Genomic DNA, 21,979 nt, shown 5'->3' on the forward strand with positions numbered 1-21,979 from the left:
AACAAACAAAAAAGCAAAACTCAATCTCAAAACATTCTATCTCCTAAGAGGGACCCGAACACATTTTTTGCTAATGGATAAATTGTTTATTCTCATTCCTCACAGAGTCCTGAAGAAACTAAAAGATAAGGCATAGGAGAGAAAATACTGCATTATTTCCTGGCCCCTGGAGAAACAGTAACTGAGAACAAGTGTGAGGCTCTCTTGACCTGACTAAACTATTCACACTTACCAGGTGGTGCTGCCATGCCTGACAGAAGCTGCACTACAGAAGCGGCCAACCAAGGAGGTGCTGAGGGACTGCACACTCCGTGCCTATTCTACAACGAGTAGGAATACACCGTGCCCCAGCCTTCCACAGCCACCAGTGCTGGGAGGCTTGTTTACAGCTGGTCCCACCACTGCCATAGCTTCATTTTTCCTCAAGGGAGGCGTTAGCACAGCATTATAATATAACTTGTTGCCAAAGACAAAGCTGGAGGGGGCGGGGGTTGAAGGACTGAGTGAAAAAGGTGACGGGATTAAGAAGTACAAATCGGCAGTTACAACACAGTCACAGGGATGTAAAGTACAGCAGAGGGAACAGAGTTAATAATATTGTAATAACTATGTATGGTGCCAGGTGGGTACTAGAAAAGTTGGGGGGAACACTTTGTAAAGCATTCTAACCACCATACTGTACACCTGAAATACATACAAAATAATACTGAATGTAAAAACTGTAATTGAAAAATAAAATTTAAAAAGATAAAGCATTACCTTCTGTACTTTTTTATTTTTTATATTTTTATTGATTTCAGAGAAGGAGAGGGAGAGAGATAGAAATATCAATGATGAGAGAGAATCATTGACTGGCTGCCTCTTGCATGCCTCATCCTGTGCATCGAGCCCACAACCCAGGCATGTGCCCTGACTGGGAATTGATCCGTGACCTCCTGGTTCATAGGTCGATGCTCAATCACTGAGCGACACAGGCCAGGCAGCATTACCTTCTTTAAAAACCCCCTTCCTTCCCAGACATTCATCTGGACCAACATAGTGCTAAGTACACCCTTTTTACCAAGTTTAAAAACTATCTTGCCCTGGCCTGGAGCACCAATGTACACCACAAGGGCTGTGCATTTCATTCCTCGTCAGGCACAGAGCTGGGCTGCATGTTCCATTCCCAGTAGGGGTGCATATGGGAGGCAACCTATTGATGCTCCTCTCTCATATCAATGTGTATCTCCCTTCCTCACAATCTAAAAATCAATAAAAACATATCCTCCGGTGAAGGTAAAAAAAAATAGCTTTATAATTTTAATATATGGAAGATTAGAGATCAGGTAGTGTTGATTCTATCCCTTTCATTTTAACAGACAGGAAAACTGATACCCACAGATTTGGCCAAAGTCATACAGTGGCAGATCTCCCGAGTCCTCCTTTCTATGCCCCGCCTTTAAGGAAGAGAGCGCTGCTGCCTGGGTTCTGGGAGTGTACAGTAATGCAAGCTGCTAATCCCCAAAGCAGAACATCAAGCTCATTTCTTCCGTCAGGCTTTTCCCCAAGGACAAGTGCTTCACCCTCTGGGCTGATTGCAATTGTGATGAATTTAATCATTTGGTACCAGGAGTTAGCACAAGTGCTTCAGGCAGCCATTTGATTTAATAAATCAAGTAAAGAAGGCTGCAAAACTTGATGTGATCGTGAGTCTACTAAATAGAACCCAAAGAAACAGCTATGGGCTCCAGCACAAATACCAGAAAAGAGAAAATTCTCTTCTTTAGCACCATTTCTGGCTTCCTGAAATGTAAAGCAGGGGCTTTTAAATATTTATGTGTCCATATTTGTTTTACAGAGCATTCCTCCTAATTTATCTTGTATTCAAACAGTTCCTTTGGGAAGAGGGGATGTTATTCCACCTTCCTCATTGCACATGCCAGCCATTCATTTTTAATAAGCAATAAAAATCATGGTAATGTCCTTAGTAAATGAGAGAGGGTAGTTTAGAAATCAGCTTATGTGAAAAGAACTGACCTAACAGCAAGTTTTAAAAAGTTTAACCCTTTTTAGAACACGATTAATAAACTTTGACTCTTCATGGTAAAACATCCCAGTTCATAGCAGATAATTGTCACTACAGGACGTCAGAAACCAAAAAATTAAATTACTCTGGGCCAAAAGCAAATGTAGAAAAGAAGGAAGAGTTTTTAGAAAAAAGAAAGCAATACTTCCATTCTGAGGGCTTCCGTTTGTTATGTGCTGCACATTCTAAACCTTTCAAAGGGCTACATTTTAATCCCAGCTCCTCATTTATGCTGCCATGCTCCTAACACTGAAAGAATACCCACAGAGACTAACAGTAAAACCAAAGTTTACCAAGAAATAGAAGGAATCTCTGAACTCATTTGAAAAGGAAAAAAAAAAAAAAAAAAGGCAATGCAAAATTAAAGCTAAGGCCAAGGTCTTACTTTCCCGGATCTGGCATCTGTGTGCACAGCAACCGCAGAGACTGAAAACTCCTCCGGATTGAATGAATATTTGCCATCCCCATAAACACAACTTCACAGTTGGGGTAATACTCTAGAGAGAAAAACAATAAGTAGAACACAAATATGTTAGATTTAAAGCCCACATGGCCAAATTTAAAAGAAGCAAAATGGCAATAAACAAACCCACTGCAGCTGCTAATGGAACTGCAGTGTTTTGAAGCCTATATTAGCTCAGTCCTTTATTATGAGCGGAAAATAGTGCTTGAAATTTTACCTGTTTTTGCAAAGAAGAAGGTTAGATTTGTGAAGATACTGACATAAAATAGAAGCTGTTACTTAAAAAACATGAATAATAAAAAATAAAAAGATCTATATACTCCCCTCACCCCCAGGTTTACTTCTTGGGCCTGCGCTAACTTGTAGCTCTGGAATCTCTGAAAACAACCTGGCAGAACAATGCATTCCGTGCATTCAAATTTCACCTTAGTACCACTGCTTTTAATTCTCAGCTTAGATCCCATCTGAATAAGGAGTTTGGTGCCTCAACTTGCTCCATCGGCACACAACTGGCACCAAAGGGTTCCTTTGGAGAAAACCAGCATTCAAACAGTAGGTACGTCAGAGGTTAGGAGAGAAGCACTTTGCTACAGTTTCGTATTTACTGCTTCGATTTCCAGGCCAGGTTTTCTAAGTGGAAGCCATGTGAGGAGTTTCTGTAAGACAAGTGATGAGCATACCCACTTGTCAAAGGCAACACAAAGCTCCTAGAAGGCTGAGAAATTGAGCCTTAAAGAAGCCGCTTCCAAATAAGAACAGACCTTATTATGGGAGAGAACTGACTTTCCTTATCACCTAAAGGCTGGCACAAGGAAGGAGGACTATTTGGTTTCACTGTACCTCCACCTCCACTTCTCCCATGGAAAGAGCATAGTGTTAAGAATCCAAAGAGCTCTGGCTCTCTCAAGATAGGTTGGGGAACATGGTTTGCCTTTCATTTCATATTAGGAAGTAAGACCCAGTTGGGCACAGGCTGGACTCATGAGGAAAGAATGTTGGGGGACAAAGCACTGTCCATCTCACCTGGGCATTCACAGCCTCCTCCTTTGGCTCTGTTTGCAACAGCCGCAGCATAGGAACGTGCATCCAAAATCAAGAGCTTCTGAGGTTGGATGGCTAAACTCTCTGCTCCTGAAGCATGTGACAGAGAAGAATCTAGGAACATCAGGAGTGGGGAGGAAAAACTAAATGAACCTGTCCCTTCCAGAACTGTGCAAAGTAAGAACCCCAGACACATATTATGGTACAAAAAAATTAAGTGAAATCCCTAACCAGAACTTCTTTTTGTTTTCTATTTTGCCTATAATCTCCTATACCTTGTTTCTACAACAGCTGTCCTTTAATGAAGCCTGGTGAAATTTTCCTCCATGGTCTGGAGAAACTGCAGGTCCCCTACTACATATATATTCGTTACTATGGCAAGAAAGACCCCCCAAAACAAACAAACAAAAAAAACACCACTCTAGTCCTCTTAAACCAAGTTTGAAATAAGGGGTCTTCTCGTTTATTGCCAAGACCCATGAATCCTCAAACAATCGCATCAATTGAAGCGTTGCTCTCTTCTATAAAACAAATTCTATGTGTTATAAGAAAAAGGCCATTTCAAGAAAAGGTTCTCATCTGCTATAAAAATTGCTGCCAGGAAGCACCTTACCAAACTCCACATCAGAAAGGTCTCCTGCATTGGGAAAGTCTCGAGAACTGTTCCTAGTTGACAGCTTGCTGCCACTCGATCGGGAGTTGGAGGCACAAGCTTTGGCTACTGACTGCACCAGGTGCTCATCATCAGCATTTCGCCAGCCCCACCAGCTGACCTCCGGCTGCCCGCAGCGGGCAATGACAGCTCCATTGCTCTGGTGCCTGTGCAGGGAACAAGAAACAACTGTACCATCCAGAGGCCCCATCCAGATGCTCTGTGCTCATACCACAGTGAGGTGGTGGATTTTAAATGCCTTAATGAACTGCCTAACTACAGGTAAAAGATGCATTAGCTTCAAGTCCTCTCAGGGCAGAAATCTTATATAGCAACAAAAACAACAAATCCTACCTAGACCTTTCTCAATTATCAGACCATTTTAGAGATCTTTGTAGAGTTACCAACAAAATAATAAATGTATCTTCTTAGAGAAAACAAATTACTATTCATAAAGCAAATGTCTGTATCTTTAAATTTATTTTTGGAAAATCAGGTTAAAAATAATCTATAGATACTACACTAATTCTTCTAATCAATAATGAAGCATTGTTCTCTCCTTCTTATCTGCACCTGAAAAATTTGTTTCCTCACTGACTTCTGAAGGTCCACCGCAGCAATTGGCTGGCTTGGGGATTATTTTCAAAACAAGATCCCACCTTTGGGACCGAAACACTTACCTGGCCCACAGTGAACTGCTTGACAAAATCTCCTGAGATTTCCTGAGTCACAAACTGTTCTTATTATAGGCAAATTAGCTCAATGAGCCAGCTACTCTCTTAGAAGGAAATGAACAGCATAAACCTCAATAAGCCATACTCTCATAGATCCTTTTCCAAGAAATAAGATCAGAGTACTCGTAGTCTACTTTAAGATTCTATTAAAACCAAGTCTTTTCCTAACTAGGAATTTTAGTTAGGCAATTTTAGTAATTAAAAAGTTATAAAGTAATATTATTTGGCAATAAAGAGAAATAAAGTCCTAACACATGCTACAACATGGATGAGCCTTGAGTATGTTCTGCTAACTGAAAGAAATCAGTCACAAAGGCCACATTCTGTATGATTCCATCTATATGAAATGTGCAGAATAGGCAAATCTAGAGACAGAAACAAGTTTACTGGTAACCCAGGACTAGGGGCTTTGGGGAGTGACTACTAATGGGTCTGAGACTTCTTTTTGGGATGGTGAAATGACTAAAACTACCTGTAAGGATGGCTGCACAACTCTGTGAATCTACTTAAAAGAAAAAAGAGAAAAAAAGAAAAGATCACTAACTACATATTACATTAAAAGGGAAATTGTATAGGGCATCTCCATAAAGCCATTTAAAAAAATTATCAAAGAAATCAGTTCACTGTAAACACAAATTAGTAGAATAAAAAGCTAGTAAGCAAAAAATTTAAATGTCCCTCAATTCTATATTCTAGAGGAAACTATCAATGTCTTACCTCCCGTTAAAATTGTTTCTAGCCCTAGCTGGTTTGGCTCAGTGGATAGAGCATCGGCCTGTGGACTGAAGGGTCCCGTGTTCGATTCTGGTCAAGGGCACTGCCCGGTTTGCAGGCTCAACCCCCAGTGGGGGGCATGCAGGAGGCAGCCAATCAATGCTTCTCTCTCATCATTGATGTTTCTCTCTCTCCTTCTCCCTTCCTCTCCGAAATCAATAAAAAATGTATTTTAAAAAAACTGTTTCTAAACACATATATGATGCACACATTACACATATGTAGAGCAAATATGGATTTAAGCAACACACACTTTTGAATCCATTTGTCTTCTTCAAGGAATGATGTGAGAAAAGATTTTTGTTTTTAATCCTAAAGCTCACAAGCAATACATTAAATTTGGTAATAATCAAATTTCACTGGAACCACCAGTTTGCTTGTAGTTTTTAAATCCTCCCTTATTGGGAGACAAGTAGTTGTGTATTACCAACACAATCAACTGGCTCACCTGAATGAAGCCCAACTGAAAAAAAACACCTCATTGATTCTTAAAATGCTACTAGCATATGCTAATAGGTGCTGGGTAACCAATGAGCTGATTGATGCCAAACCTCTAGAAAGAGGCTTGGCAGGACCTTTCCTGAGCACCTTTCTCTGCAATGCTTCCCAGACGTGCCCAGGAGGAACAGTAGATGGCACTCTTCATCCATGAAAGGCTATGGCATTATAGTAGCTAGACTGCAACTGAGCTACTGCAGTGGGCAGTTTCTGCAGTCTTCTAAAATGCTTTAGATGCACGAAAGAGAACTAAAACACTAAAGCTAAAAATCATTAAAGAGCATTTCTATCATTTTCACAAACAGAACCATAAAAAATATAAAAATTAAACAATGAAATGTTTAAACTATCCCTAAACTGGTGTCAGGCAAACTTCCAAAATGACTAGAATTTTCTAAATCATTCAATGCACACAGAGGGGAGCTGTGGATTGAACTACAGAGGGGGTGCCCTTCTCATCATCTTCCTGTGTTAGAGCAATCTCTGTCTTCAATGATAAATCCAATTAAATACTCTCATCACAGTAAGAGAAAGCATGCATCAGGCACTGGTTCAGTGCTGTCAAGGAACTGCTGCTAGCAACCTCAAGAATCATTACTGCAGTCTATGGACAATTAAATTCAGTAAATGCAGGTGGATTCAGAAGCATCCTGCCACCCAGGCTGACAAAGCAGAGTGCTAGAGCAAGCATGTCAAATTCATTTAAACGAGGCATACAGCCCACTGGCCGTGAGTTTGACATGCTTGTGCTAGAGTATCCCAAAACATTCTTCAACTGCCTCAATCTGACCACCCAGTCTGGAGCTCAGAGATACAAGAAAAAGTTCTGAAATAGACGCCAGTTCCTGGAAGCCTGATTTTATGTGGACTACACCAAGAACTTTCATTTGTAATCTTTTGAGAGATTTTCTCTGAGAAATTACAAATTTTAAAAAAAATTCATTTATACATACTCTATGTCTCCAGAAAGGGTTGGAGGGGAAAAAAATAAACAAACCCATGGCTCATGCTCTCTAGAATAAATTTTAGAAGGGAAAAAATTCTTTCCATGTTTATCCTAAGAAGTTTTTCTTCAACCTGCACTTTTAGGGTTCTCTACCAACAGAGAGAATTCACCTAAAGCCCCTTGCTTTGAACACAAGGGGGAAGGACTATCATTTTCAAAGTCAGAAAACCACACAAATGCCAGGTTTGCTGATCTAACACAGTTGGCCAGAGCAGCCACTGGTTGCTTTCCCCATTTGAGCTGGGCAGATCGCTGATAAGGCCCATAAAACCTTTCAGCTTTCACTGCTCTCTAATTCTTGTGTCATCCTTACCACTTGAGTGATAGGTAAATGTGGTGACCTACTTTTCTAGGGGTGTCTGAAAACAACAGTGATGGAATTGAGACTGAAAACTTTCCTGGGCCAGAAAAAAATACTTTTCCATCTCATTACTCAGGGTGGCATCAGATTTTGCCTTCAGTGGACTAAATTAATAAGCCCGTTACCTCAGTGGGAATTATAGAGATAAATCCCTTTCTACAATTTCAAAATTTCAATAGAAGGTCTCTAGGCATGAGTTTTAAATAAGCCTCACTGGTTTAGTCTAATTTCAAGAAGAGACCAAAAAGTCTGCAAACTGGGAAAATGAAATGGAGAATGTGAATATTACAAGAAGATGACACCCGAAACAGTTTCAAAATAAGAGGTAATGACTTCTTAAAATTTTAACATGATTCTGTGAGTAATGAGATAGCCACTGAATTATAAAAGCAGCCATCAGGAATACAACCTACTCCAGATACTGCTTAGAGACGTCCAGTGTTTATAGATTCATTCAGATGCCATAGCATACAGGCAAAGAAAGAACAGCATTCCCATTTTACTAATTAAGAATGGGCATTAGTCCGTTAAGGAACTTACTCAAGGTGCTATAGCAAGAAGTATCAGATAAAAGACTTAAACTCCAAACCTGTGCTTGTCACCATGTCACCATCCCCTACTAGAACTTGCCCCTCTGCTAGCAACCGCAGGAATCATCACTGCAATCTACAGACAACTAAATTCAGTAAATGCATGTTGATTCCTGCCTTTGACTTCTCAGATCTTATAGCCAGCCAAGATCTATCTAGCCTTCTTCCCTAAATGCTCCCTCTCCAAGTAGAGCTCTTTGAAGTGTTGAAGTTTTTCAACCACAAAGACAATCACAAGTGACTCAACTCTACTCCCAATTCTCACTTTCTAGGACTCATCTCTCGTTCCAAAGGCCAACATCTGAAGCAAAATGCAGCAAGCACATTATCTTCCCATAGAATGTCAGAAGGATCTTAAAATAGCAAGACCAGCCACCTTTCTATTAAATTTTTAACAGTGTTAATTTAATGTTATCAGCTAGTGTTCTGGATGCAGTAATTACCGGTGTGTAACTGAAGAGCTGCTTTAGCACTAAGGAAGCACAGAATTGCCTGCGAAGTTTCCCGAAGCCTCCTCACCTCCCTTCCCAGGTGAGCAGCATCAGAGGCAGCAGACCACTTGCAGTGGGCAGTAGGCCAAGCTTACTCACCTGTAGATGACGGCAGGGATGCGCTTCCAGGACCTGAAGCCTGCTACACTTTCCAGTTCTTTGTCAGTGATCCAGGCAGGCACTATGAGTTCCTGAGGATAGCTACCACACAGCCTAACAGGAAAGGTGAGAAAGAGGGAGAGACATTAGGTGAATCAGCAGAAGGATGCTGATCAAGCTACCCGCGTCAGTTAAAAGGCAGTGCGGAGCATTACTTGAGTCTTGGCCTGCTCAGCAGAATGGGCTGCTTCCAGTGTTTATATATACACACACACTATCTTGGATTGTTTCCCTTGATGCTGCCTTTTGGGAATCTGCCAGTCTTAACTATCAATGAAAAAAAGGGGAGTTGAGAGGCAGTTACTCATTGTAACTCTGTTGTCATAGATACACAGGCCATTTCTAACACACACAATCCCTGTCTGACTACAGAAGTGAAAGTCTGTGTTACCTCTAACGCCCTCAGTCTTTCAGGCTTTCGTCAAAGTGAAACACAAAAAATGTTAAGAGCCTACAATTTCACGTATCCAGAGACCTCATAGGATTATTAATGTAATCTTTGATATGAACCAAACAGGATGTCCTAATTACAGATAACAAATGCGGCAAAGGGTATGTACAGAATACTTATGTCTATTTCATAGAATGTGGAGTAAAATTAGTCATAAAAACTACCCCTAAGTGTTTTATCACTGCATATGAGATCACTGATCCGATCTCTAATGTGATGTCAAGTGGTGATGAGAACCGACTGCCTACTCATAGACGCTGTTATCTAGATATGCCTGTGCCAGGAAGCAGAGACCATGAGGGTAGAAAGGAAGGTTCCAGAATCCTATTAAGTAAGGATCACTTTCCACTTCAGTAATAGCAATGGAAAAAGACTAAAGAAGTACTCTGAAAATCACGCATTTAGATTTAATAAATAGACGTCATTTGAAAGAAAAAGTCTAAGTTCAAATGTTCTGTCACATGAGAAATAGGGTTTTTGCAAAGACAATGGCTGTGAAACACAGTCCACAGGGACCCATACAACTCACTTGTACTTCTCATTGATGTTGGAAATCCTCCAGGCATTGATCATATCAAAACCCATCCGCTCCACTTCATTTTTAAACCTTGATGTTACATGTTCCCCTAGAAACCAAAGATAGCAGAAAAAAGGAAATGAATACCATTTAGCAAAATAGGTAGAATAAAAGCGTAGCTACCCTTCTCAGTAGGGGATAGGTATTGTATAAATAAAATAGCATCTACTTGGTTTTAGTTTTTTTAAAAATCCCTGTCAGGTTAAGACTGAACTAAGGAATAAAGAAATTAATTTTGATCAAGAAGTATGTTATCTCATCTAATCACTACTATCAAGTCTGAGGATAGTTATCACTGAGCTCATTTTACAGACGACAACATGGAAACAGAGAGGTTATTATGGCAGGCCCGTCTGGTCCCAAAACCCATGTTCTTATTATTCTGGCTGCTTACCTACTTCCACACTCAGAGAGATGGTATGCATAAGAAATGACATCAACGGTTCACCAAAAATAGTAACATAGATCTACAACTCATCAGAAACCCTTTGGGCCAGGCCTGGCCAGTGTGGCTCAGTGGTTGAGCATCAACCCCTGAACCAGGAGGCCACAGCTCTATTCCTGGTAAGGGCACATGCCCGGGTTGCAGGCTCAATCCCAAGTAGGGGGTGTGTGGGAGGCAGCTGATCAATGATTATCTCTCATCATTGATGTTTCTATCTCTCCCTCTCCCTTCCTCTCTCTGAAATCAATAAAAACATTAAAAAACAAAAAAGAAAGAAAAAAACCCTTTGGGCCAGATTTCAGAACTTGAGAAATTTCTGGATTTTAAAATGACACATATAATATTAACACTCTAAACAAGGTCTACTTAATCAAACATTAGTATTTCTACAATGAAATGCATAGATAATTCATACTGAGATAAATAAAGCAACAAATAGTTTCAGATCAGTTCAAGCCACCAAATAAAATAAGAAAAATCATTCAATTTTCAGAGCCTTATAAAGAATTACAGATAAAAGAAAACAGAACTATAACTGCCAGTACCCAGGAATCTCAGGAAACACCATACTACCAAGTAAAGTGCTAAGCATTTGTAAGAATATCCACCCAAACATGTGTAACCCATCTGCACATGCCCTACTGCATTTGGCTTTCTCTTCCTTAAGACAATGAGAAACAAAGGCATTAATGAAATGAATATAAAAGTCATTAAATCTGAAATAACTTTCTTCCTTTAAAACTCAGAGTCCTAAGGCAGTAATTTTATTAAAAAATCATTAAGCAGGAGAGCCTACAATAATAAAAGCACAAAAGAAGCATAGGACTGCTTTGATGATCAAAGTATAAAGCTTTGCTCTCCCTGGGAGAAAAGCTTCAAAATAGGAAACAGCAATTACTTGAAGAACAATTCTATAAAACTACTTCCCATTTAAACTGCTTTTCTTGAGCTTAAACTAAACTAGGCATTATATGTTTCCTGAAGGAAAGCTATAAAAAGACCAGGCTCAGAAATGCAGGAAGAAATAATCAGCTGAATCTATTATTTTGGAAGTGATATGGACTTCCAAATAGGAAAAAAGCTATCTGAATTGGGGTGCCATTTGTCTACAAATTGCATGGAACAGTGACCATCAAGAATACTAAACGGGCCCTGGCCAGTGTTGTTCAATGGTTATAACTTCCATGTGGACTGTATATACTGGGAAGAAACAAAATACAACCTTTTACTTATAGAGAAGTTCAAAACAGTTACAACAGCACCACATCACCTTGTATATTCATAATTTCCAAAATGTTTTTACAAGCATGGCACATAGGAGATACACAAACATTTACTGAATTGAGCTCTAGCATAACCAATTTGATCTTCAGGATACCCAGAACAGCTTGGGCAGGAAGAACAAGAAGTTCCCAGTTTGAAGAACAAAGGGAACTAAAGTACAGAGAGGATAAAAATGGCTTACCCAGTATTTTTTTTTAATTAAATAGTAGAGTACGGATTTGATATCAGTTTTTCTAATTCCTAAGTCTAGTACTTTACCCACCAAATGCCTCTATCCATCACAAATCCATGAAAGACAGAGGACACCATGGACATCTGTAAGGACTGGTGGTCAAAGAACACGAAATAACATCAGAAAGGAAGGACCTGAGGACCAAAGACATCCCAGCTCAGGACAAAGCCATCCATCATTAAAAGACGACAGTGAAGTTCTGACCTGGCATATCTTAGGAATGTCTTAAGAGTTGGCTCAGGTTCAAAAGAATAAAATTATCAAGGGAATAAGAAATCATCTAAAAATATGAGAAAATTTCAGTTTCAGGAAGGAGAAAGCTAGGTTTGTTAACTAAATGCTGCCAATCCAAAACTAGGGGAATGCCTTTGGAGTTAAGAGTCTTAAATCAAATGTACACATAAGATTTGTGCATTTCATTATGTATAAACTTTACCTTTAACAAAAACTTGAAAAGAACCAGAAATAAAGAAACAAAACAAAAATAATAATACAATGGTATCTCAATAAAGAAGGAAAAAGAAAAAGAGGGATGCAATGGATGAGGGAGTAAAGTGAGACAGTTTAAAAGCACGTTCTCATAACCTCCAAGGCTGGTGTGGTCTCTTGCTACTGACTTTGGATTGCACTGGCCTTGACCAGGCTTCTGGGAAGCTTAAATTCCTGAGGCTTTCCTTTAGGCTCAACAAGGGCAGGGCCTGTTTTTCATCTGTATCCACAGCACCCCACATAGTCAGTTCTCAATAGCTGAGAACTGGGTTTAAGTTCTAGCGCTGTCAGTACCTACCAGTGGGACTTGGCAACAGCCATTGTCTCTGAGTTTCGGCAACAGCCATTGTCTCCGAGTTTCATCTTTAGCTCCCAAAACAAAAATACCAGCCTATCCTGCCTGTTTGATCAGATCAGAGGGGCCAAACAAAAAATCAAAGCATCTTTAAAAATAAGATGATGCTTATGTGTGTTATTATATTTTATTTAAACAAGAATATAAACCAAAAACTTCAACCAGTGAATGAATCAAAAACAAAACAATACACATAGCTAGATTAGCCTCAAATGTTTAAAATGAGCCAGGGCAGAATTGTTAAGACTGAAGATTCAGGATTAAAAACTGAGGTTTAAAGAGAAAAAAAATCCCAAGAATAAACTTTATTGGAAGAAAGCTCACAATTCTGTACCACTTAGGAATTCAAGACTTTGCTCCCAAACTGGATACAGTAAAGACTTCATGTTGGACCAGAAAAGTTATATTTATAGCAACATAAAGTTCACAGACAACTATATGGAGAAATAACATGAACTTAGTCAAAGCCATTTCTGAGGGAGAAAGATAGTAAATGCGACAAAGATTTAATGAGGAGTCAGGAAGCCTGGGTTTCAGCACAGACTCAGCCTCTCTGTCCTGAAGGAAGTCACCTGGCCTCTGGACCTCTGTTTCATCATCTTGGGATGAAAGGGTGACAATAGTAACCTATGGCTTGAAAATTCAAAGACAGTGAAAGACCTTTTTATATTCCACTATTATATGGCCTAATCTCACACTTCTATACCTTTGCTCATGCTACGTGCTCTATCATTCTTTTCCCCATTCTCTAATCAATGAACTCTCACCCGACCTTCAAAGCCTACTCAAAAGCCACTACTAACGTGAAGTCTTCCCAGACCTGTATACAATCCTCCTGGCTCCTTTCTACTAGGCTTCCAGACCACCCATCAAATCTTACTATACAGTTGGTTTTTAAGCCTAGATTGTGATGCCAAATCTTGTGTTCTTTCCTTCCCCTGAAAGGCAGGAAACGTGTTCTACTCAGCTTATAAGAATGATGGGCACATGCTAAGTGCTGCATAAAATATACACTGACTGACAATATGAGTGCTTAGGGGTCCCGTTTCATGTTAGGGTACCTCAGTAGCAGTTCGTAAAGCCACTATTGGCATATTTTAGAAAGACCTACCTGGTCTGCACAGGTCTCCGTGTTGCTCTTTTTCACTGGCATAAACCTCCATGCACCAAGCATGATATGCAAATGAGAAGAGATCTTCTATTTTAGCAGGTGGTCGGATTGCATTGTTCAGCCTCTTAAGCCACTCTTGACATTGCTCAAAAGTTGAAAACTGACACCTTTGTAAAGCGAAACAAGTACAGATGTAATCAGAAGACAGATAACAATAAAACCTAAGAAAAGCCACATTTTAAGAGTGCCTACTCATGATGAGGTGATAACTACAGTCAAAAAATCGTTAGAAGTGGTCATTCACATGTTTATCATTTATAATAAAAATAGGCCAACAAATTTTAGCCAATGGTGTAAAATGTCAAAAAGAAGAAAACTGGACATATGGGAAACTTATGTTGTTAGACTAATGAAATCTCTTCTGAGACTGATTGTCAATTATTAAAGTAAAATGGCAGTTATTCTCTTCCATGAGTGGAATTTCATTCTATTTCTTCCATCAAAGCTTACAGTTGTCCCTCCCAAGAAATACGTTTAGAGAAGTCCTTTTGTTTTGTTATGACATGTTAGGCTGAGCTCAAATCACAGCCATACTTTTTGCCACTTAGGGAATAATTTCAAAATTTGTCTATTTAGCAATTAGAATAAATCAGCAACTTTATATCCAAAATAAGATAAATTACATTACAGTATTCAGCTATTACCATGTAGGGAACAAAATTTTATTATCAATTGCAACTTTCAGAATATATAACTAAGGTTAAAATAATCAGTGTAGACATACTTTACCTTTTCAGATGCAGTGTTTAAAATCGAGCAACTAATAAGCAATCTTTTTAAACTGTGAGTTATAGCCAGTATCTATCAAAAGCAAGCCAAATCTCAATGGGGAAAAAGCAACTATACATATTTACCTTAAAACCAAAAAGGTCAATTAAACCTCTCCCTTGTCCCAATCAATGTGGCTCATCAACATGCCAGCACACAATGTTTACTGGCACTTCAGAACAGGTCAAAGAGGAAAAGTAAAAACTTGGGGAATTTAAAACTTGCAGAGCTACTAAATTTAAAAAGGTATTTCAGGCATCATTTTGCAACCATTATAGTAAAGATTAAATCAGATAAAAACATTATTGGATGCTAAATCTTTGGAGAAATTTGGTGAGAAACAAGAATCTGCATTGTCTTACAGTGCCTCCCTTAGATTATTTATTAGTTGCAAGGGAGAAAGTTTAGAAATTATGGTGACACCTTAATAGAGTGATCAAAATTAACATCACCAATAAGGGACAGATGGATACTGTTTGCCTCCAGACGTAATACAATACCCTGAAAAGGACACAACCTCATGGGTATAGTGTAACAGCTGAGAATGTACAACCTCAATTTAATCATGAGGAAACACTGGACAGACAAAATAAGAAACAGTCTATTAAAAGACAGTACTCTTCAAAATGTCATAAAGAAAAAAAAATGCCATAAAGACAAAGGTGGTGAGAAACATTCCAGGTTAAAGAAGGCTATAGAATCATGCCAGCTAAATGTAGTACCTGACCTTGACTGGATCCTGTTCTGAGCTAGGTGGGGTAGGGGCAATGCTGTAAAGGGCATTATTATGTCAACTAACAAATTTGGAATATGAATTGTAGATTGGATAAAAGTATTATAAGTGTAAAATAGTGAAGTTGATAATGATACTGTGATTATATAAAAAAAAAAATCCCTATTCTTAGGAAAGCACATGAAAGTATTACAAGGTGAAGAGCTATGATTATATTAACTTACTTTCAAATTGTTCAGTAAAGAATATCTCTCTCTCTCTCTCTCTCTCAAGAATATCTCTCTCTCTCTCTCTCTCTCTCTCACACACACACACACACACACACACACACACACACAAGGCCCCTGCAAACGATAGAGCAAATGGGGTAAAATGTTAACAATACAGGTGTTCTTTGTACTATTTTTATTTTTGCATTTTTTGTAAATTTGAAAATATTTCCCAATAAATTTAAAAATACCTTTCAAATAGCAAAGTAACCTAAAATATTTCAGACAGTAACTACTCAGAAAAATATTCCCACAAGGCTGATCCTCAAAAGCTCTTTTTCTGTTAACAAACCATGAATCCATTCTCTAAAACGTCTTTTCCACACTAAACAGCAGCATAAACACGCCACATACCTGATAACTTTGCAGTCTTTGCAAGTCAAATGAAGCTGAAATATATCTCGGCATTCAACACTTTCTATAAGCTGTAATGGAACCTGCAATTAAAAGAGATAAAGTCCCCTTAGTAAAAAGGCACTGACCGACCCTGCAGTTCTTCAATGTGTCCAACAAGAGTGAATAGGAAGCTCCACAAGGGAAAGGAGCAAACAGAACTGCACACTTATATGGGTCACTAGTACTCACGTGCTTTACTACGGGGTGAATTAGGGTTCCCCCTGCTCTATCTCTAAATCAAAAACACAAGTCAGGAAGAGGAGACACCACCTCTGGAAGAACGGGGAAATAAGTCATCTCGCAAGCTCAGCACTCAGTACTTCTTGAGAAGCTATAGCCAGCTGTGATTTGTAATGACACAGAAGCTGAAGGGAACCATAATAGTAATCCTGTCTTGTTTACAGAAAAGAACTGTAGATCCAAGTGCTGGTGGGACTACACTTGTCCTTTGCCCCAAATCATAAAGTGAGCTTGTGGCTTCGTGTCAGCAAAGAAGCATCCTGAAAAAGACAAGTCTAAACTGCCTGCAGGTTGCAAAGAAAAGATGACAGGGCAGTAGATGCTGGCCAGGCTTTCTGCTCAGTAAAAGGGCTTATTGCTATCAAGGAGGAAGGAGCAGACCACACAGTGGGCAAAGGTCCTAAAACTAGCGAGGTCTAATTTGTTTTAAAAGACCAGTTGAGGAGCCCTGTTGCCAAGTGGGACTTGAGATATGAGCAAGTTAGAATGATTTTCTTCCTGCCAATCAGGTCAGCAGACTCTACTGAATGAACACAGGAGTAAATACAACAGTAAAAAGCAAAAGAAGGGATACAAGATGGGAAAGCATATAAACAGGGTGACAAATCCTCAAGTTGACATGAGACTCCTCCCCCTCTCCCTCCACTCATCCTGACTCAATCCCTGGCTTCAAAAAGCAATTTTCAAAACTTCTATAGAAAGCCTGATAAAGCCTAGTGGATACTCTTGCTCCTTGGAAAAGGTTAGACCACTGCCTCTTACACTGTATCATGCTAGCCAAAACATGGCCATGGGAGTTGCAAGTAGCCTTCAAACAATTCGTGTTTAGCATAGAAGAGGGAGGCAGTCTTCTTCAACACAGACAGAAACAAGGGAATGCTGGCTGCATAAGGTGGCCCTCATGTTAGCTGAGCCTTTTCGGAAACCCTGTCCTACCATGCAGTTGCCAAAGTCAGCAGAGAACTCTTAGAACAAGGATGTGGGGATCCAAAAAAAAGCCCCATGCTGGATGTCTAGGACCAAGAAACAGAAACTGGGGCAGGGATTTAAAAAAAAAGAACAAAGCAAAATAATAATATTCAGATAGTAATAATTTATACTGGCTGGGAGTATCTACTCAAGACCAGGGCCTTCTTGCTTAGTTCTAAGTCTATAATCTGCAAATTTTGCTTATACTTGTAATAGGACTGGGAGTAAGAGAAAGACTGTGAAATCTTGCCTTTGTTCTGAGAAAAAAAGCAGCACTGGCCCTCGGTTTTTTAAGTCCTTAACCCCAAGGTGCTGTGAGAAACTGGAGCTGATATAGCTAAAAATTCTTTCAAGACCTGTACATCTAAGAAGGAAAACAATAATAACAATGTATTAGTAAGAATAAACTGCGAAGGAGGAATATGAGATTAAGAGGAGAACTCTGATTCATTCTCAGGACAGTACTCTGTAACAGACTCTCTATTGTTTTCCTTTCTGTAGGTAACCTCCTCCCTCCTCCCTTTGCAGTGAGTGAGCTTTACAAACCCAAGTGGAGAGGCTGCAATCTCAGCAGTTACCTGCACCCCAGGTCCCCTTCGACGGCTTGAAAAGCCCCCTCAGCCCCCAAAGAAAAACAAAAGTGGCTGCAAGACTGACAATTAAGAGGCCTGAGTTATTTCAAATATTACTGATGTCCCCTCTTTTCCCCCCACATTGACCCCTCTATCCCACTCCCCCAGGCCTTCACCACACTACTGTCTGTCTGTCCATGGGTTATGCATATATGCATATAAATTCTTTGGTTAATCTCTTCCCAACACCTGCTCTCTGAAATACACCCCCCCCCCTTCCCTCTGAAATCCGTTAGTCTGCTGCATGCTTCAATGTTTCTGGATCTATTTTGTTCGTTATTTTGTTCATTAGATTCCAAATGTAAGTGAGATCATGAAGAGGCCCGAGTTCTAATCTCAATCTTCGAAAATTTTACCAACTAAAATTTTGCCTGCTTCCAGACTTCCTTAGATGAGCTTACCCCCTTCCTATATGCCACTAGTCTCTGCTTTCTGAACCTCAGATAGTCACAACTTAGGAATTCCAGGTACAGGAATGGGAAGGGAATGAGAAGAGCCTGGAGTGCCCTGAGTGAGCTTTACACATCCAAGTGCAGAGGCTGTGATCTCAGCACTTACCTGCACCTCAGGGCCCCTTAGATTAAACCAATTAATGCTCTTAGCAGTTGCTGGAGAGAGTGGACACCAGCCTGTGCTACTCAGCTACCACGAACAGGTAAGTTTTACATCCCTCCCACTGGACCAGAGCACAAGGGCCTATGCCCAGACTTCCAGAATAAAACGATGAAACATGTCAGCGCATGTAAAAACTGCTCCCTAAAACGCATTTGATATACAGATGTTCATGTATTTTAACATGACAAATTTAAAGAACAAAGATGTTGGTTGCTAATATGCAGATACTAGAAACACCAGTGTATACCACACGTACTCAAGTCGTAGATCTATAAAACAGCAGATTTCAAGACTCATGCAGATTGTTACATGCACTGAAGTTTAATATGCAGCAGGAACAGGAACATACAGAAGAAAAATACCTGATTTTATATCAAATGAACATCTTCCTTTTTTCTTCTACTTCTACCTCAATATTCCCGTCTTCACTGTTCCTTCCACAGAGTGCTTCCTCTTCTAAAAAGATAGAACTGGCCTTCTTTTCCTCTTCATTTCTCCAACCAAAACATACTAAGTTTCTCTGCATTTTTTAAGGCCCACGCCATTGCTTTAGCTTTCTCAACTTTCCTCACATATGAAGAGGATCTCTTACCATTTCTGTAACTAAACATACCCAATAACCAATCTCATAGGCAAACAATTACAGATTCAAGAGCCAGACCATTTTACAGCCCAGGAAGATTAGCCGCTACACGATAAGCTAGTGACCAACTCAGGACAGTAATCCATGTCAGTCCTCCAGTCCAGGCTCCTTTCATTATGTATATGATGTGCGTTTCTTCCTTTAAGACTGCACTTCACTTCTGTATGCGCTCTACTTTCGTTTCTTCTTTCTCAATTAAGGCCTCTCCCTCAGGGGTCTTCAAGAGGAAAACAGAATCTAAACCAAGATTCCTTAGAGGCAATTTTACCCATGGAAGAGTAGCCAGAAATCTAAAGTCACATTCAAATCCTCTCTAGCTCACTGATTCAAATGTTTTAGAGCAATTAATTTTCTTTTTGTTATTTTTTCTTCTATCGTCTAGCTTGGTAATTCTATCTCCCTTTACAGTGCTCTTCCTCTTAGGAATTTCACCAAACTCATGCTCAAAACAATGCATCAAACACACAAAGTGCTGTTAATCGATTTCTCAAAAGGCCAGAAGTTACAACATGAACACCAAAACTCATAAGAGCATCAATCCAAAGCAGAAGAGCAGCAATTAAAGACTTAATAGACATGCACAGGTATTGAAGCTCCACAGTACTGCCCCATTCGGGGATGTGTGCGCACTCACATGCACATGTGTGCTGTTTGAGCACCAGAATTGAAAAGCGGGATAGTTCCTACCTTTTAAAAACAAATGCCCCCTTTATAGCCTGAATGGGAAGTACTAATCTTGTATGTACATTTGAAGTAAAAATGATAGTAACTAAGTGAAAATAAAGCTATGATTCTAAACCTAAAATCTGTAATAAACTGGAATATCTGGGCACTAAATCTTATCCTTTAAAAACCAGTTCTAAAAAGAAGACTGTCACAGGCTAAAGACATAAACTTTTTATTGCTCTCCTTTGATATTCATAAGCTACTCTTCCAGCACTGGTGCCAGATGCCTCTGCTGACATATGAATGCTAAGGCCAAAGTGTATTCAGTGTTAATAATAACCTCTTCTTGATGTTTGGAGAAGAAAGATTTTTGATGTACTACAGTCAGACAATTAAAAATGTGAAAAAAATGCTAAGAAAGGTGTTTCCAGCTGCTACACTTCCACCTTTTTCCTTAGAAGCATTAACAGGACATCCTAGAAACAGAAATTCTAATGTCCTTTTAGATACTAATGTTGATTTTCCAAAAATTTCTAGTTGAAATTCGGTTTTCATTTTTTGAAGGTCACAATTCCATGAGCTCATGTATAAGCTGTGGGGCTTTTTCCTCACCCCACAAATTGTTCTCATTATAGGGTACCACTAGAACATTGTCTAGTAAGAGGGAAGGGACTCATGCAGAATAGACACATTTTGCTGACTTGCAAGGTGAGCATCTGACATTCAAAACCAATTTGCTCCAGGCACATGTGCAAAAATCGCCCAGGTTTCCTCATGCTACTTACTGGGACTTCAGAAGCAGTAGATTGAGAGGCAGTCTATTGAATTACACAAAAATTGTTTTAGACTTTCATGAATTCCACTTGAACACTTTTTTGTTTATAAATTAGCTGAGCATCAAAGAAATATATTCGTACATAAGTAAAAATATGGTTTGGGCAAAGCACAGAATGGGGGCAATTCATACCTTAAATGCTACCAATGAACTCTACTACCGAGGTTCTTTACCCTAGAAATTTAAAACTTGATATCCAGTGAATGTGTGTGAATTACAGTACACAATACTTTTGGCATCTAAGTCTACAGACTTTCACTCAATGTGTGAAATTAAAGAATGTATGTGATGAATAGTAACTAGATTTACAGTGGTGTGGTGTATACAAATATCAAATTATAATGTTGTACAGCTGATATATATGTAATCTTGTATACTAATTTTTACCAAAAAAACACTTTTTTAAGAATATATAATATCAGGTTGCTATTTAAAACCTGATAGTAAATTATTTTCTAAAGTACTAAATATATTGATTTAAAAACATACAAAATGATGCAAACTGGGGCCTGCCACAATATATACTGGCACATTTTGGGCTTTGACGGTTGAAATGTGTTTGAATATCCTTCAAAGGGAGTCTCTTGATCTCACATATTTTATTGAAATATTTATCTGCTGAGGGAGAAAGAAAAGGAGGGAGGGTGCGGCAACCCCAACTCTCTAGTCTCCATCCAGTACCTAGCAGGAGGAGCCACTGTTTCTTGGAGTAATCACAGGTTTTAGGAACCTTAGCCCTAGCTGTGATGCAAGTAATTTATTTGTATGGAGAAGTCATAGTCTCCTTCTATCTGAAATATTTAAAGTCACTGCAATACCAAAATATTTCTGCACAATCATTTTTCTCGACAGCCATTATATTGGGCTTTCTAAGTCACATGCAGGCTCTATGCCTAGAGGGTTATAATGCTATCTGAGAAAACACTTTTAGGTGAGAAAATAGGTCAAAAGTACGTACATTGGTAAATTTCTTAAGCATATCTTTCAGTCACAAAGAGGGACCAACATTTACAATAAACAACCCACTTATACAGCTACCCTTAGAGACATTGACATGGGCCTATCACACAGATACGTTGTTTTAAAATGAGCTTTAAATCTACAAAGGGTTTTAAAATGGTCTAATAGCCATTTCACGCCCATATTAACTTTAATTCACATAATACAGGGGTGGGCAAAGTACGTTTACAGTTTTCAGTACACAGAACAGTTTATTATTATATCATTACTTATTTATTTGTAAACCTACTTTTGCCCACTACTATATTTACTGAATACCATGGTACCAGGAGATATGCTGGATTCTGAAGACACAAAGATGAATAACCAAAAAACTTCAGCATATCCGGTAAATGTTGTAAAGGTGTGGTCAAGA

The 21,979-nt window shown here is 39.2% G+C and overlaps 1 protein-coding gene across 10 annotated transcripts in view; it reads right to left on the reverse strand.

Annotated features, from left to right (window-relative positions):
• MTMR3 (myotubularin related protein 3) overlaps window positions 1–21,979 on the reverse strand; it is a 66,703-nt gene that overhangs the window by 15,101 nt on the left and 29,623 nt on the right. For all 10 annotated transcript variants that reach the window (XR_002831791.1, XR_002831792.1, XM_023762950.1 and 7 more), the window contains exons 6-12: window positions 15,963–16,045; window positions 13,779–13,945; window positions 9,815–9,911; window positions 8,775–8,888; window positions 4,183–4,388; window positions 3,552–3,683; window positions 2,451–2,562 (exon numbers count right to left, since the gene is read on the reverse strand). Coding sequence is in view for 8 of the 10 variants with exons in the window: in XM_023762950.1 (XP_023618718.1) it covers window positions 2,451–2,562; window positions 3,552–3,683; window positions 4,183–4,388; window positions 8,775–8,888; window positions 9,815–9,911; window positions 13,779–13,945; window positions 15,963–16,045 (911 nt within the window). In the remaining 2 variants the exon portion in view is untranslated. The remainder of the gene's footprint in view (window positions 1–2,450; window positions 2,563–3,551; window positions 3,684–4,182; window positions 4,389–8,774; window positions 8,889–9,814; window positions 9,912–13,778; window positions 13,946–15,962; window positions 16,046–21,979) is intronic.

Source organism: Myotis lucifugus, unplaced genomic scaffold (genome assembly GCF_000147115.1).
Source record: "Myotis lucifugus unplaced genomic scaffold, Myoluc2.0 scaffold_269, whole genome shotgun sequence".
In the NCBI taxonomy this organism is placed as follows: domain Eukaryota; kingdom Metazoa; phylum Chordata; class Mammalia; order Chiroptera; family Vespertilionidae; genus Myotis; species Myotis lucifugus.